General features: G+C 40.8%; 1 protein-coding gene across 1 annotated transcript in view; it reads left to right on the forward strand.

The window, feature by feature from the left end:
• The window catches only part of PIKFYVE (phosphoinositide kinase, FYVE-type zinc finger containing), a 60421-nt gene that overhangs the window by 27080 nt on the left and 16993 nt on the right, over positions 1 to 16348 (forward strand). Inside the window, exons 12-24 of the mRNA XM_059475726.1 lie at positions 771 to 833; positions 2084 to 2213; positions 2555 to 2735; positions 4080 to 4154; positions 4806 to 4913; positions 5673 to 5813; positions 6461 to 6587; positions 7824 to 9010; positions 10391 to 10491; positions 11682 to 11753; positions 13110 to 13281; positions 14577 to 14755; positions 15233 to 15346. Of these exons, the coding sequence (XP_059331709.1) occupies positions 771 to 833; positions 2084 to 2213; positions 2555 to 2735; positions 4080 to 4154; positions 4806 to 4913; positions 5673 to 5813; positions 6461 to 6587; positions 7824 to 9010; positions 10391 to 10491; positions 11682 to 11753; positions 13110 to 13281; positions 14577 to 14755; positions 15233 to 15346 (2650 nt within the window). The remainder of the gene's footprint in view (positions 1 to 770; positions 834 to 2083; positions 2214 to 2554; positions 2736 to 4079; positions 4155 to 4805; positions 4914 to 5672; positions 5814 to 6460; positions 6588 to 7823; positions 9011 to 10390; positions 10492 to 11681; positions 11754 to 13109; positions 13282 to 14576; positions 14756 to 15232; positions 15347 to 16348) is intronic.

Below are 16348 nucleotides of genomic sequence, written 5' to 3' on the forward strand. Positions count from 1 at the left end.
AGGGTAGTAGGTGGAGCTTCAACCTATTTCACAGATCTCATAGAATGTTCTGAGTTAGAAGGGACCCATCAAATCCAACTCTAAGTGAATGGTGCATACAGGGATTGAATCCAGAACCTTGACATTTATTAGCACCAGGCTCTAACTATATTGCCCACATGTAGAGTAATCTGTCTCTTGCTCTGCTTTGTTTCTGGGAGTCCATCTCTGTCAGCATGGATTCCTCAAAACACTTTGACCTGTTCTGGACTTGAGACTTTCAGCTCTTGAAAGGCAGACTGTCTTGTTTCTGCACTGTATATGATAAACCTTATGGCTGGTCTCTCCCTCAGTCTGAGATGGTTCAATGGAGTGGGTGACCAAAATGGTTTCTGAAGCTGCATTTTTAGACCCGAGTGAGGAGGCCATTCCCATGGTGTCTGATCACATCTTAACACACTTGTATTCAGGTCTAGAAAAGGGTGGTCCATGTCAGTTGGAAAATGCGCTCTTAGTTCAGTCTTGGCTCATGTCTACTTTGTTTGTTTTGTTTCTTCACGTTAGTAAGCACTGTTTTCTTGTCATGGTAGAATTTTTGATAGAACAAGAATGAGATGATATTCTTGTCTTAACCACTCACCAAGCTGTTGCTAAATTGGTGACTAAACACTTGGATGAGTAATGCTTTTGCTTCTGGTGTGGGCGTGTACATTGTAATTATATGGCCACACCAGTGTAACCTGTCTTTTTTTTTTTTTGGTCTCCACCTATATCCCTCTTCTCTCTTTCAGAGTACTTGAATCCTGAAAACGGAGGGCAGCAGATGTTCTCTATAAGTGACGCTTTTATTAAAGGTAAGGAAAAACTTCAATTGCTGCTGTTGTGTGTTTTTTAATATAATGATGGAAATGCCTTAATACTCCTCTAATAAAGCACTGACTCTTTCAAAATATTTACTCGACAGTAAATGTGAGCTTATTTGTGGCAAAACTGACGTATAAACTATACTTTGACTTTTTTGAATGCACTTTCAAGCTTAAATTTCTTTCACTTCTCAGATTCCTGTTTTCAAAAAGACTCAATGAAAAGCTTTCACTTTTTTTAAAAAGTGAGTGTAAGTGGCGAGTTTGTTCACAGTTTCTACACCAACAAATTTATCTAACTGATTTTTAATTTCCTGTGCAAGCAAATGAAGATGTGATACAATTAATTGCACTGCTTCTGCAAAGTAGCTTAAAGCTTCTTCTCTTAAATCTTTCTGGGTTTCTTGTCATCACCACCATAGTCACTGCCTCTGAAATGAAAGGACATTGCATGCACTTATGAGTTGTTAAACCCACGTGCTTTCTGGTATCATGGCCAGATGCATTTGTGGGCTTTTTTCTTCTTCCCAGTTAATGCTATTGATTTTGGTGCCCTCAGAAGAGGAGGAAATAAGGGAGAAACCCCAGTGTCTGTCTAGCCTGAAAAATAAAGTCTTTGATTAAACTGGTGTTTAGTTTTTAGCTGAGCTTTTGCAGAAGGAAGGAGGAAATCAATGTAGGTTCTATTAATTTTCTACACAGCTAATTTTGTACATGAAGCATCTGGAAGAAGTTAGTTGTTATTTTTCAGGAGACTTTTTCTTCAGTTGTCCTTCTTGGTTTGCTATTGTCTAAAGATTTTGCTTAACACTGAGGAGTTTTAAGCTTGATCTCTGAAGGCTTACATACTTGCTTGATGAACATTTATACACTACTAGTATAAATGACTTATAATATCGTCAGCCAACGTGGAAGTTTATAATTTGCCTCTATAATATCATAATAACCGTGCAGGAAATAACCTAGTAACTCTTTCAAAGCACAGACTGTGCTTAAGTAACCTCTAATTTTGGTACTGCAAAACAGAGAACAGTTCTAAGGAGTTACTACACAATATAGTAATTGAAAGTGTCAGTTCCCCTCATACTGAGGACCATGACACTACCTTAAACTCAGTACTTACTCAGTACTTACTAGGACTTACGTCTTAGTAAATTCTTTCCTTTTTGAAGCAGCCTTTCAGAAAGACACAAGCATTCAGCTGTGACCTTACATTAACAACGTTTGTTTGTCTCTTGCAGAGTCGTTATTCAACAGGAGGGTGGAGGAGAAGTCCAAAGAGCTCTTATTCACACCCCTAGGCTGGCACCACAGCAATCTGGATCTGCTGAGAGAAGAGAATGGGGAGAAACAAGCCATGGAAAGGCTGCTGTAAGAAACATGTAGAAAAAGGAATTTACAAATCTTGAGTAGCAATTTCTGAAGCCCCTCTATTCCACCAGCTTTCAGTGGGACTTGAGCTACAGTAGGCAATACAAGGAAATAATTTGCATTAAGAACGCAGCATTTTTACATATATTTGGGTTGGTTTTTTATCTTTTGATGCTTATATAGAAAGTACAGGACCAAAGCTGACTGTAGAACATTCTAGGCAACTGTTCCTTCAGAGGACTTCTGCATTGTAAATGTTAAGAAATTTACTTCAGCTAATCACTGCACTGTATTTTAATATTTTTTAAATGAGAAATCTATTTATTTTGCCTTTTTTGTAGGTCTGCTAATCACAACCACATGATGGCACTGCTTCAGCAGCTTCTCTACAATGAGTCCCTGTCACTGTCCTGGAGGGACATTATTGTACCCGTGGTCTGCCAGGTAGTTCAAACGGTACGGCCGGATGTCAAGAAGAGAGATGATGACATGGATATCCGCCAGTTTGTCCACATCAAAAAAGTAAGTTTCAAGCAGTGGATGTGGGGAAACAGAAGGGTGCAGCTGTTGGCAGTACACCTTGTTTGAAGAGAATAGTCCCCTTTCCACTGCCCCCAGCATATTCAGTACTGTAATTGGATCGCTTGGCCTTTGGATGAGGTGGGGTTCTGGAAAAAGTTGCACAGAGGGAACTTGGCATGCTGAGAAAAGTGCTTTAATGTGCTGGGGTGACCTCTTCTCTCAGGCTGTGGGCTGCAGAAGGTAGCAAAGAGTAACACCTCTGTAGTTACTTGTTTCATTTTTTGGTTTCTGCTTGTTTTGCTCTTGAATTGGGGATATGTCATATGCTGGATAAGTAGCTTGCAGGACATGGTGCAGCAGTCTGTTGCCCTGTACCTATCCATTATGGAGTGTTCAACTCCTCCCATGCCAAGTACGATGACTTTCTTCAAGAGCAAAACTTAATTGTTAGGGAATGGTGTATCCAGTTCTGCCAGATGGCCCAGTGTTGACACTGTTGAACTGTAAGTCTGGAGTTCTGGCATGCAAACTTCCTTCTGAGAGTCTGATGTGAAAATAGCATCCAAGGAGTTAGTGTGACTGAGGACTGAAGATTTGGGCTTAGTTTTCTTTGGCCAAATTCACCTAGCAGTACTCTTGTTTGAAAGCCATATGAGATTTGAGGAGAGCCTTGTGATTCTGGTGGTAGTTCTGTGGCATCTCTTCAGGCAGCGCCACTTGTTCCTGCATCTTCTGAAATTCCAGTTCAAAGAACAGTTGTTCAGAGCTGGAAGCTCTTCATGGCTGTCTGCTATTTTCACATGCTGGTAATATGAATGTCCTCTGAAACATATTATTCAGAAAACTGTTCCATGCTGCTTATTACGCCTGAGATTGCCTGTGTCTGCGATTGCAGGCACACCAGTCAACTGTTTGATGTGTTCACTTGGTAGGTAGAGGGTTTTTGTTTTTCTTTCTTTATTTTATATTTTTTCCTCTCTTTGCTTACAATTTTTTTGTTGTTAATAGAAATGGCATGTGCAAAGCTATGTGCTTCTCATGGCCTATCCAAATTAGGTTCCCTTGTCATGTGCTGAAGTAAACTGGTTTAACAAATAATCATCTCTTGGGAGGGTGTAGAAATCCTAGAACCCAGTACTAGTTTTCATGTTGTCTTAAGTTTGTCAGATTTTAAAGGGAAAGACTTATGTGTCCAACATGACTGTATCTGATCTTTCATCTGGTAATTGAGGGTGTAGCTGAAGTTTGTACATCACCTACAAGAGGTATTCTGTGTATTAGCTTTACTGCACTACAAGATGTGGGAGTGTATGACAGTTCTAAAAATGTTCTTTGCTTTGTTAGATCCCTGGTGGAAAGAAATTTGACTCCATGGTGGTGAATGGATTTGTTTGCACTAAGAATGTTGCACACAAAAAGGTAATGCAGCTTGATTAATCTTACTGTGATGCATGCTGTGGAAACAAGGGTGCTCTGACTTGCTTTTTGTGCCAGGAAGTTTCTCTCACCACCACCTTGGAGGTTTGTGGGTTTTCTCTGCTCTGAGCCCCCAAAAATAATGGCTTTTAAAGCATTTATTTTCCAAGCTGTTTTGTTTTCTGACCCAGAGATTTTGGGGGAGAAACTCTCCTCATGCATGTATAGAAAAACCTTTCCATCCCTGCCACACCATGAGGCATCTAATAATTATTCCAACTTTTAGGCAGAAAAAGGCATTTGTGGTTCTGACTTACAATAGTATAGTAAAATGGATCTTTAAGGCAGGAGGGCAAGGTAGAACTGCATGAATCAAGTGTTTCAAGACTTTGGGGCTCTTAGCAGGGACTGGAAATCCTCTCTAGCATTGCCTGCTTATGGACAGTACCTGTGAAATTCCAACAACTGGGTGTAACAACTTCAGAAGAAGGGAGAATGTGTAGTTGGGTCTGCAGGGGGGGATAGCTGAGCCACTTTAAAGGGAGGTGGGGGTAGCAGGGACCAATCATGGGAAGTCTGTCTCTTTTTCTTGTGTACTTCTTCCTCTCCAGCTATTTGTATTTTTGTTTTAACTATTTTGGTGTCTTTTTTTAGATGAACTCTTGCTTAAAAAATCCCAGAATTCTTCTGCTGAAATGCTCAATTGAGTACCTCTATCGAGAAGAAACAAAGTTTACCTGCATAGAGCCTATAGTACTTCAGGTGAGCGTATGCTTTTGTTCTTAGTTAAAATAACCCCAACCAAACCATGACCAGTGAAAATTTTTTTCAGTGTGTAAGGTGAAGTTCAATGAGTGAGATTGCATAGAAAAGAAAGAACTTTCCTCTTCTAGTAAGCTAGCTAAGAGAGCTGCTGCAGTAAATATAGTACAAACTTGTAGCCTTGCACTGAGGGCTTTTGTCCTCAAGTTCCATGTCCTGAGAACACATGAGCTTTTGATTCTCACAATGCATCATTTTAGAAAACTTTTCTTTTTACTGAGACCTTCTGAACTGTAAGTTCCTTATACACTATTAGAGCTAGATAAGGTTTAAGGTGTGTGAAGGAATATTTGAAAAGTTAATGTAGGTTAGGGTTAGGTCACACCCATGTTATTTTTTGTCAGGCTTGAAAAAATGAAACAACCACCAACCTAATGGAGTGATCAACTAGAAAATGTCACTTTGGAACAGGTGCCCCTCTGAGTATGGATGTGCCTTAAATATGAAAACACTGAAGTACACACACCTCTTCTTTATGAAATGCTTATAAGATACTATTGATAAACTAGTCTTGTGCTGTGGGAGTAGGAAAATGTTCACAATAGACTATTGATGGTGTTTTCTGGATAGATGTTTTCCCTGTTTTATAGGAAAGGACAGTATGTAAATGAAGTGAAAAGTGAAATTAAGCATTAAAGTGGGTTTATTTTCCAGATAGGTTTGCAGTAGTTCAGTGCTATACTTTGTTCCTGTCTGCAGGAAAGGGAGTTCTTGAAGAACTACGTGCAGCGGATAGTTGATGTCCAGCCCAATTTGGTCCTTGTTGAGAAGACTGTGTCCAGAATTGCCCAGGACATGCTCTTAGAGCATGGAATCACTCTGGTCATCAATGTCAAGCCGGTGAGCATTTCTGAGCAGAGTTAGACTTGGCCTTGTGGTAGATTTCTAATGACTCCTTGTAGCAAATTCCCTGGAGAAAGCCAAGAGTTGTCTTATTTTCTTCTCTAACCAAATGTTCTCTTCCAAGAAGGTAAGACAGGTGAATCTGGAGAGTTACTGTTTCCTCAGCTTTTCACAGCTATTGTGCCATGTCCTTGTTTGATGGGTCCTTGTACCCTGGTTTACTTCTAGTTGACTTTGATATCCATTTATAGCAAATCATGTGTGGGTCCTCAGCTATTGTCAGAGAGCGTCTGTCCCTGTGAGGCAGGGTACAGACAGCCAAACAGAGAGTAGCTGTGGGAGTTGGCTGAGCTCCTGGCAGAGCCAGCATTATGCTGACTGCACTGCACCTGCTGGAGGTATCTGGATCTAGTCAAGGGAGAAGTTCTAGGCAGGGTACAATCTCACCAGAATTATTTATCCAACTGTGTTTCTAGGGTTTTTATATATTGGGATACGGGTTTGTGGGGCTGGGTTTAACTCAGAGTTTGCATCTCAGTGAGAAGTTTTATGGATTGCTCTGGTTTAGATTTGTTAAGAGGAAGATAAGGATGCCAGTGTCCTCTTTGCATTGCAGATTCTTACTGCTCTTTCCAATTTTACAGCAAGTGTTAGACCGGGTAAGCCGGATGACCCAGGGAGACTTAGTGATGTCAATGGATCAACTGTTGACCAAACCACAGCTGGGGACCTGTCATAAATTTTATATGCAAGTTTTTCAGTTGCCTAATGGTGAGTAAAACTTGATGTGCCTTAGCCTATGTGTGTGAAAGGATGAATGCTTTGCTCCTTTTTAAATAGATTTGAACTGTTATGATCATGTATCATTCTACTCATTTTATTTCTCTTACTTCTTGTAACTACAGTGAACTGCCTGTGTAAAGTATGATCTTACTAAGAAAAAACACTCTAAAGATTTTAATTAGACTGATTTCTTTCTTCCAAGCTGTTTTTTCTCTTCCCACATGCTGTAGTTTGTCTAGTCCCACTTCCTGTTCAAAACAGGAAGGATTAATTTCAATACAGTATCAGATTTCTTAGGGTTTTGTCAGCCAACTCTTGAAAATATTGCAGAGGGGAGATTTTGTAGTCTGTCTGGGCACTATCCTCACTGTAAAAAGAATTTTTCTGCATTAAAGTAAGAGAATCATAGAACAGCCTGTGTTGGAAGGGACTTCAAAAGATTATCTGGTCTTACTTTAACAAATCAAATGAAAATTTGCCTTGTTGCAAGTTGTGCACACTTCCCCATGTCCGGTCCTTGTGCACCTTTAAGAAAGGTTCCTTTTTCTCTGTAACTCCCCTAGGCAGTGGGAGTCTACAAAGGAAGGAAGAAATGCTGCTTGACAGGTTACCAGTGGTGCTGGCACACATAAATGCTGTGGATGCAGTTCTTTGTGGAGATGCAGTCTTTGCATCTCTTCATAGAATCATAGAAAGGTTTCAGTTGAAAGGGGCCTTAAAAATGATTTAGTTCTAACTTCTCTGCCATGGCAGGAACTAGACCTTCCACTAGACCAAGTTGCTCCAAATTCAATCAAATCTGTCCTTGAACAATTTCCTTTCCACTTCCTCATTGCCCTTTTCAGCCTTTAATTGCCCTCAGAATGTCACAGAATGTCATAGGCTTTTGATTTGTAAGGGTGAACAAATGTGCCTGGAAGGGAAGTAATTCTTTTGCCCACTGGCGCAGAGTCTACAGTGTTGTTAGAATACTGTGTTTAGGTCAGGATGTTCCATAAGGCCTTCACTTTGACTTTATGCTGGCTGGTTTTATAAAACAGGAGAAGATTTATACCCAATGCCTTTTTTTCTTGCGAAAATAAGTTATTTCAGTGCAGTAATGTGAATTTCTGCAGCTACTAATGTTACTTGCTCTTAGTCTCCTTTACAGTCTCTTGGGTGTGTGAGGTATCTAAAAGCAGATTAACTGTAGTTGTCATCCTAACTCCCATGTTTTATTTCTAGATCAGACAAAACCCCTGATGTTCTTTGAAGGCTGTCCCCAGCACCTGGGTTGCACTATCAAGTTGTGTGGTGCTGCAGAGTACGAGCTGGCTCGTGTGAAGGAGATCCTGATCTTCATGATCTGTGTGGCTTATCATTCCCAGCTGGAAATCTCATTTCTTATGGATGAGTTTGCCATGCCCCCTACTCTCACCAAAAACACTTCCTTTCATTCCCTTATTGAGGGGCCAGGAGATGAAAATGAACAACAGAACCTCTTCAATGGTGAGGACTTCAGCACAGCAGTCAAAGACATTGAACTGCCCTCTGAAAAGCTGCCTGTAATCTCTGAATCAGTGTCCTCTGATGAGGTCAGTTTGCCTGAACCAAGGGGTGTATTTGACAGAGGTGACCAAGAGAACAGCCAGCTGGAAACGGTGTCCTCCAGGCAGCAAGAGCACCACAAAGCGGAGTCACCATTTGCAGTGCTCAGCTCTGTACCTCATGCAGTACCTGAAACATCCCCACTGCCCCTCCATGGCATGGACCAGCACTTGGCTACTCTGGATAACCAGGCACTAGAGCCTCTTCCACAGGCAGATGATTTACAGGAATCCAAGAGTCACATGAGAGTCTTCAGAGACCCTCTCCAGGATGATACGGGTTTATATGTCACGGAAGAGGTGACTTCGTCTGAGGATCGTCTCAAAACTTACTCTGCAGCGTTTAAGCAGGAGCTGAAAGATGTCATTCTGTGCATTTCCCCAGTGCTGATGTTCCGTGAGCCGTTCCTTTTGACTGAAAAAGGCATGAGGTGCCCTGCCCGGGAATACTTTCCCGAACAAGTTTATTGGTCTCCTCTCCTCAATAAGGAATACAAGGAGTTGGAGAGCAGAAGGAAGAAGCAATTATTGCGGGATTTCTCTGGACTACAAGGGAGGAATGGGAGTATCCAAGCCAAGGCTATCCAAGTCTTACCTTCTCATGAGTTGGTCAATACTAGAATAGCAGAGCACCTACGTGATAGCCAGAGCTTAGCCAGAATGCTGGCTGACTATCGGGCCAGAGGAGGGAGGATACTACAGAAAAGCACAGATCCTTTTGCCCAAAATAAGGATGTGTCTAGTGTCTCTACAGGAAAAACGGGGAGCAGAACTGAAGAGGAGGAGAAAGGACTGGCTCAGAGTGAATCTTCATGGTCTCATAAGGTAAGATTGAGTTGTGCTGCTCAAAACTCAAGTTGCATCAGTTTTTCATGGTATACCGAAGGTCTAGGGTCTCATATTAAACCAGAGGGGATGTTTTTGTCCATTTCTTTCTGTTTGATTATGGTTTTTTTGGTTTTGTTTTTTTTTTTTTTTTTTTTGTTGACTGGGTCATAACTCCATTTTAAATTGTGGTACTCTGCAATCATTCAGAACAAAAGACTGCAAAATGTCTCTGAGAAATGCACAAAGTCAGCCCAGAATCAGTTTTGCCTGTATGGCTGGGCTGTACCTAACTGGTTTCTGAAAATGAGTCCATGAAGAGGGAGCAAACCTTAAGAAGTTTCTTAAACTGAACTTCCTTGCTCCTTGTATTTGGTTATTTATAGAAATGTGCTTTCATTTTCAGAGGGCTTTATGTTATGGAAACAGCAGTAGGCTGTAATTACATTGAAGTACTTGCTTCATTGTAAAAGTTTGGGTGGTCTGAAGAAAAGTGAGAATCACATAATGGAAAGGCATCTTCTTTGAGATTTCAAAGCAAGGGATTATGTGTTTGTAACAAAAATATTTAAAGTTTACCAAAAACTGCCATGAAAGTAACCAACTTATATCTGAGGAAAAGGAGATCTTGGGACTTCCTTGAATTGTGAGCTGTTTGGAAAAATGTCTATGAACAAGAGTAGCAGAATTGATCTGTTGGAACAGTCAACATTTTGGTCCCTGAGCCAATCAGCCCTTTTGTTCATGAGCAGAAGTCACTTTTTAATTGGCACTTAAATGTAGATCTCTGTAGCTTCACAGGCCATAATTTTATAAACTGTAAGAGTAGCCCTTGCTCTGGATCAGACTGACTGATGGTGTTTTAAATTTACTCAGTGATCAAAGACAAGTATTTTGTAACATCATAGTTTTGTAGGGTGTGGAAGGGAAAACAGCTCTGTTCCAAGAGCAGTGTGGTACATCTCTTCCCAGAGAATAGAAAGATGGAAATCTTTCTATAGCCTGAATGAGTAACTGAAGTATAATATATTGGCAGAGTTTTGAATCCAAGATGTCCTACATCATACAGTAATCTAGAGACACTGGATGTTTGTCATGGGGCTTTTGTTGTTTTCTCTTTTTCTTGGCTTCATTTCCACAGAAACACATGCATGTTCATTGGTTTTATTATGAGTTATGTTGTTCTAAAAATGACACTTAGCAATTATACATAGAACAGGTTTACCTGAGGCTGGGAGAGAATGCCAAGTTCATCTGTTCAAAAGGAGAAAGCAGATACTTGTCTTTGAATAAAATTACTAGAATAGAATTTTGTCAGCAGAAGCTGTGTGTGAATGGAGGTGTCTGTAACTACTGAATGAGTTGTTTTCTCTCTACTAGGTGGATTGCCTGAGTCCAGTAAACCATCAGAGGCTCTGTGTTCTCTTCAGCAGCTCTTCTGCTCAGTCCAGCAATGCTCCAAGTGCCTGTGTTAGCCCCTGGTATAAAAACCACTCCTCTACAGCTTGGATAGTTGCTATTCTTTCTTTCCCAAAGTCAGACTCAGTGCCTGCCTCATGGCAGTATTTCTTTAAGGAGGTTGTGCTTTCCTTGGTAGGTTGTGCTCATCCTGTAACAGGAACTTTTGCCAAAAGCCTTTGGTCTTGCGTGGTCAGGTGAATCTACAGCAGTATTGCACAACCTCTGGAATACCCAAGGCATGAATGAGAAAGGCCAGCCTGAAACCAAAGGCAGAGTTGATGTTTCACTGCAGAGTAATGTCTCTGTGTGGGGGGCACTGCATGCAGTCTTGAGGAGAAGAGTTAGTGTAAATGGACACAGGACAATGTCCAAGACCAAAAGTGAACCTTGTGAGAATCTTGGAATACTTGTAGATTGTATTATCTACAAGTGTGGCATTGGAATATATTGCTATCTTTTTCATACTATAGTCATCAGTATTAAGAGCTTTATTTCCAGCTTAAGGGGCTGTAATTTGCTAATTGTGTGCAACTTATGACACACTTTTATCTCTGCTAAACAGGAGAGGTCTTGGTGTTTGATCGTTAGCCTAGGTGATTTTAATCATTTAACTTAGGTGAAAATAAAGAGATGGCCCTCTTACAGGGAAAGGTCTGAAATTCCTGTGAAAGCTTAGAAATGAACCAAAGGTGATGGTGATACGCTCACTAAGCAGCAACAATGAGAGGATGTAATTTAGTGATGTTAGGGATATCTGAATTATGACACTTAAACTGATACACAATTTAAATGGCTTGGTCAGCTCAGGTTCTGGGGAAACTAAAGTTGCTATTAAATGTGCTAGAAGAATAAGGATTTCTTGAGGCTTTTTTCATGTTCTGGATGTACCCTTTTTTGTAGCTGTTTAAACATTAGTGCTTGAAGCCCAAAGATGTTTAGACTTCTCTGCCTAGATATTTTTGAAAATAATCTTCAGAAGTGCAGTTGAATTGTATTGGACTTTAAAATGTCAAGTTTAAAGTTATTCTAGTAGGACTTTGATCTCATTATTAGCAGGGACTAGGAAGGGTAGTCATGTGGAAAAAACAATCTTTGAAGTTATACAGGGCTGTAAACAAGCCAGGAGTGGGTGTATATCTGTGCTCCTAAAGACCATTGCACAGCTAATGGTGATGGCATCCAGTCTCTAAAGCTTTTATTTCTGTTTTAGGATTGTGACTATGGAGTTCTATGGGAAAAATGACCTAACTCTGGGGATTTTTCTGGAGCGCTACTGTTTCAGGTAAGGAGGAATTTATTCTACTTACCTCATGCTCACTTGTTACAAGGAAATACATCCATTGCTTTCCTATTTTGGCCCTGTCCTTCTTCCCTTTCATGAGGAAGTGAAACAGGTTATGAAACAAAGTTTATAAGTTTATAAAGGCAAATGTGTTCACATAGCCCTTTCTGTAGCAATTAGGGTTTAAGGGCCAAATGAAGAGCCACATGTATTCCAACTGTCTGGTTTTCAAGACAAGCAAGTGTTCTGGTCACAATTTTCTGAGGTTCCTCTTTGAAAGTTCATACAAGTGTTGGCTAACGCTACTAATTTAGTGTCTCAGAGTAAGGCTTTGTCATATGTGCACAGTGGCCAATGTAAATGGTCCAGAACGCTTTGAGCCCTGGAAAAGTACTGTGTCATTTATTTCATCTCACAGAGGTGTAAGTTGTTATGTTTCTGTAATAACTGGTGCTGTCACAACCCTGTGCAGAGTCTCAGCAGGCTGTGAAGCTGGATGGGTAACCTGCTCAAAAGACAAGCTTACTCTGTTCTCTGCATTGGCCACTTGCAGTAGCAGAAGGCTCTCAGTGTTCAGCCTTCTGGAGGAACAAGTATTTCCCCTTGTGGTGATCAGTGAGAAGGAGCTTAGCTGCCCTCTTTTAAATTCCTGCTTCTCTCTGCTCATTAGGGTAGTGTCTGCTAAAGTGAATGCTTCTCAATCTCCATAGTTTCAATAATTAAAATTCTTTATTTTTTTCACGTGAGCAAGGAGAATCTGAGCTTTTTCATGCTCTCTGGCTTTGAAGAATCTTATCTGACTTTAGTACCTCAACAATTCAGCTTTTATTTTTCTAGTATTAGTCTTTTTTCTGTGACTTAAAAAAAAAACCCATCCAAAGAAAGGTCATGGGTTTTGCTGTTCAAAGATGTTTTATGGTAGTGTGTTGCTTACCTTTTCCTTCAGGAGCTGAAACATTGTCATTTTAAGGCTCTTTGTCACATCTTTGTCCTTGGTAGTATTTGCTTGGTTACACTGCCAAAGCAGTGTTTTAATTTAGTGCCAAGGGCTTCCACAGGTGCCTTGATCCTTATACAGAATATATTGGTAGAAAGTGATTCATTGTGAAAAGGTGATAGCAACCAGTATCCAGTCACTGCTTTTGGGACATACAGAGCCGTTACTGTTGATGCAACTTCACTACATGCTCTTTCTAAATTGCTCTGCAGATACAGCCTTCACTACAGGCTTAAAAAACTCTTTCACAGTGAAGATAAATACTCCAGGATATTAAGTCATGTTAGATCTGTTGAATCAGTTCTTCAGCAGTGCCTGGTACATGATCATTCATAGATGTTTCTATTTCTCTCTGTAAGACCTTCCTACCAATGCCCCAGCATGTTCTGTGAAACACCAATGGTGCACCACATCCGTCGCTTCGTTCACGGGCAGGGCTGTGTGCAGATTGTGTTGAAGGAGCTGGACTCCCCCGTGCCTGGGTACCAGCACACCATCCTTACTTACTCCTGGTGCAGACTGTGCAAACAGGTAAGCATGTGGACTTCACAATCATTGCTATTCCAGTTTAGTGTTCTTGTTGTGACTGGCTTTGTATGGAAAGGCAGCATTTTGAGAAAGTGCTCATGCCTGGAGCTATGGCTAAACTGGCAGAAAACCTGTTACTGGTACAAGTACCAGTTCTCATGTTACCTACAAATTCCTCCTTTAGAACTGGGATCCTTGAGGGTGAAAAATCTTGTGTGAGGTAGTCTTGTTAGAAAGTGTCAAAGCTGACTCTGAGAGGATAGATCTAAGCAGAAAAAATGTAGTTGCTCACTTAGAGGTGAAGAGTATGGTCCCTTGCAGTGAGTCTTTATGAGCATATGGGAAAGGGCAGACACCAAGACCTACTGGCGTAGGAATTGGCTGAAGCCACTTGCTGTTCTTTGATCTGCTGTGGGCTGAACAGCCTACATTGCGTCAATGTGATGTCTGGAGTTCCTTTAGTAGTCATTAGAAAGTAACATCTTCATTAGAGAAATATTAAATGGCTTTAAAAAGCCCACAAGATAGTAAGGTTGTGTATTATCTGGAACTTGTTCTGTAATTTAGCTAAGAAAACATTGCTAACTGGATATTCATGTCTAGCTAAACATGAGGAGCCTTCAAAGAGATGAGAATAAAATATAATGAAAAAAGATTAATGCAGTACCTGAAATGCAAAACATGTGAATTACCCATATGGATGACTCAGGTCACCTACTTAGGCTGCCTTAGACGTGGGTGTTGGATGTACAGATGCCTGCAGGAGGCTGACGCAGTTGCTGACAGCAAGCCCTGTGTTGCTGTGTATACAGCTGCTCTGTAACCTTTTATTTTTGTGTGCTCATGTAAACACTGATGTGGTTGAGGTTAAGTGTGTGTAAAGTGTCTGCTCTAAGCTTGGAAGCACTTCTGAAGTTGGAATGCACTGCAGAGCAGTACCAAAGCATTTGTAGCTGTAGAATCACCAGGGGAAAGTATGTGATATGGCCCTGCTGCTGGCTGGGTTGCTGGAAATGGACTCTATACAGAGAAATTGCATCCCAGAAATAAGCTTCCATCAGCAGTATGTTTGGACTCCCCCAGCTTAGCACCTTTCATCATCAGTTAGCAGTTATTTAACAGATTTATTTTAACTATGTGCTGGCCTTAGCTATGCATAAATGCTATCTTTGTTGTTAAGTATGTTTCAGGGTCATGGTTGTTTTGGGTCCTAGGAATACTAGATTGCTGCCTGGATAATCCTCTCCTTAATCTTGTTTGAAGGATGAAATTTAGATGCTTGCCTTTCACTTTTTCAGGTGACACCAGTTGTTCCCCTTTCCAATGACTCTTGGTCTATGTCTTTTGCTAAATACCTTGAGCTGAGGTTCTATGGGTACCAGTACACTCGAAGGGCCAACGCAGAGCCCTGTGGGCATTCCATTCACCACGACTATCACCAGTATTTCTCCTATAATCAGATGGTGGCATCTTTCAGGTGAGTTCCACTGCTAAAAACTTCCTTCTTTGTCTGGTACTGTATGAAGCATGTGGCTCTAGTAAGGATTCATCAGTTCTGTCCTTCACTGTGCGTATAGCAGGGGATAGCATAACTGTACCAAAACCACAAGGGCGGGATTGTGTGCTGGCTTGCAGAGGGCTTTGTGGGTGGCATCACTGTCCTTGCTGTGGTGGGCAGTGTTCCAAGAGTGGATGGTTCCTGTTCATGATACAGAAGGGAAATCCTTTTCCCTATCTAATTCCACATGCTTTCCAAATTTTGGTTTTGCAATATGATTTGTGATTTTACTTCTTTCCTGGGAGAATGAACAGTGTTATTCCTGCTGAAAGTAGCTAAAGCCCTGGACGCATTGACAGTGCCCTTTTTCATATAAGGGCCTCAAACCTCAGTATGGTGTAGAACTGTTGCTGTGTGGTGTGGCTCTTGTTACAAGCTGTTGTATTCCCTTCTCAGCTACTCTCCAATCCGGCTGCTGGAAGTGTGTGTCCCACTCCCCAAGATCTACATCAAGCGACAGGCTCCATTAAAAGTTACTATTTTGCAGGATCTCAAGGATTTCTCACAAAAGTAGGCTTTGTTTTTAATGTCTTCCTAATCTTATCTGTATTTTGTATTTTTATTAACAGAACACATAACAATTTTTCTAGTATGATGAGATTTGGCTAAGTATTCATTATTTGATAGAAAAGTAATAGGTTAAAACATATATGCATATATACTTCCAAGGGAGAGTGGTATTGAAATCTTTGTTACCTTTGCTTGCTCTGTCTGTACTAATGTCTCAACTCTTGGTCTGGTGGCAAGTCAGGTTAAACATTGCCAGTAGAAACTAAGATTCTTTTCATCTCTGTCCCTGAATGTTTCACTGATGTCTGAGTCATATAGCATGTTTCTGAATAATGCTGCCAAGCTACTGAAGGGTTGACCATCAGCAGGTGTCTATTACCTTATGAAATGCCCAGTTAAAGTATTTTTAATTCTTCATCTAATGCTAAAAATTAAAAGATGGTCCTAGAAGGCTGACCTGGAAAACTGCAGGCTATACTTCATACTCTTATCCTAATGTTCCTTAATAGAACATCTGACTGAGTTTCAATTCTTCAGTCCCAAAAAAACTGCAAAGACCTTGCTCAAATCTCTTGTTCTCTTGTAGAACTGTTGTCATTCTATTGGTCATGTGGCAATAAAACTCAGATGTATAAAAGTCTTTGCCTTTGTCAGCTATTGAATATGGTAACAGCAGGCAGACTCTACCTCCCTTGTAGTCTAAGGTGAACTACCATGAGCCTAAATACAGGAACAAAAAGGTGGAAGACAGGCAAGATGAAAACTCTGTAAAATCCAGCCAGACTGCTGTTCTGCCTGGTCACAGCATTGCTGTATGTCTCTGTGACCATCTGACTTCAAAACCTGTGGAGCTTTGTTTAGAGCTGAAATAGAGGTACTAATTTTTTTCTGAGCCCTGTTGGTGGAGGTATAGCTTGCAGACCCAGATTCTTCCTAATCACAGACAACACAATAGTTTCCCTGTGTTAGTAATGTGTTTGAGACATTTCTATTGCTCTCTGA

The sequence above is a fragment of the Ammospiza nelsoni genome, chromosome 7, assembly GCF_027579445.1.
Source record: "Ammospiza nelsoni isolate bAmmNel1 chromosome 7, bAmmNel1.pri, whole genome shotgun sequence".
Lineage (NCBI taxonomy): Eukaryota > Metazoa > Chordata > Aves > Passeriformes > Passerellidae > Ammospiza > Ammospiza nelsoni.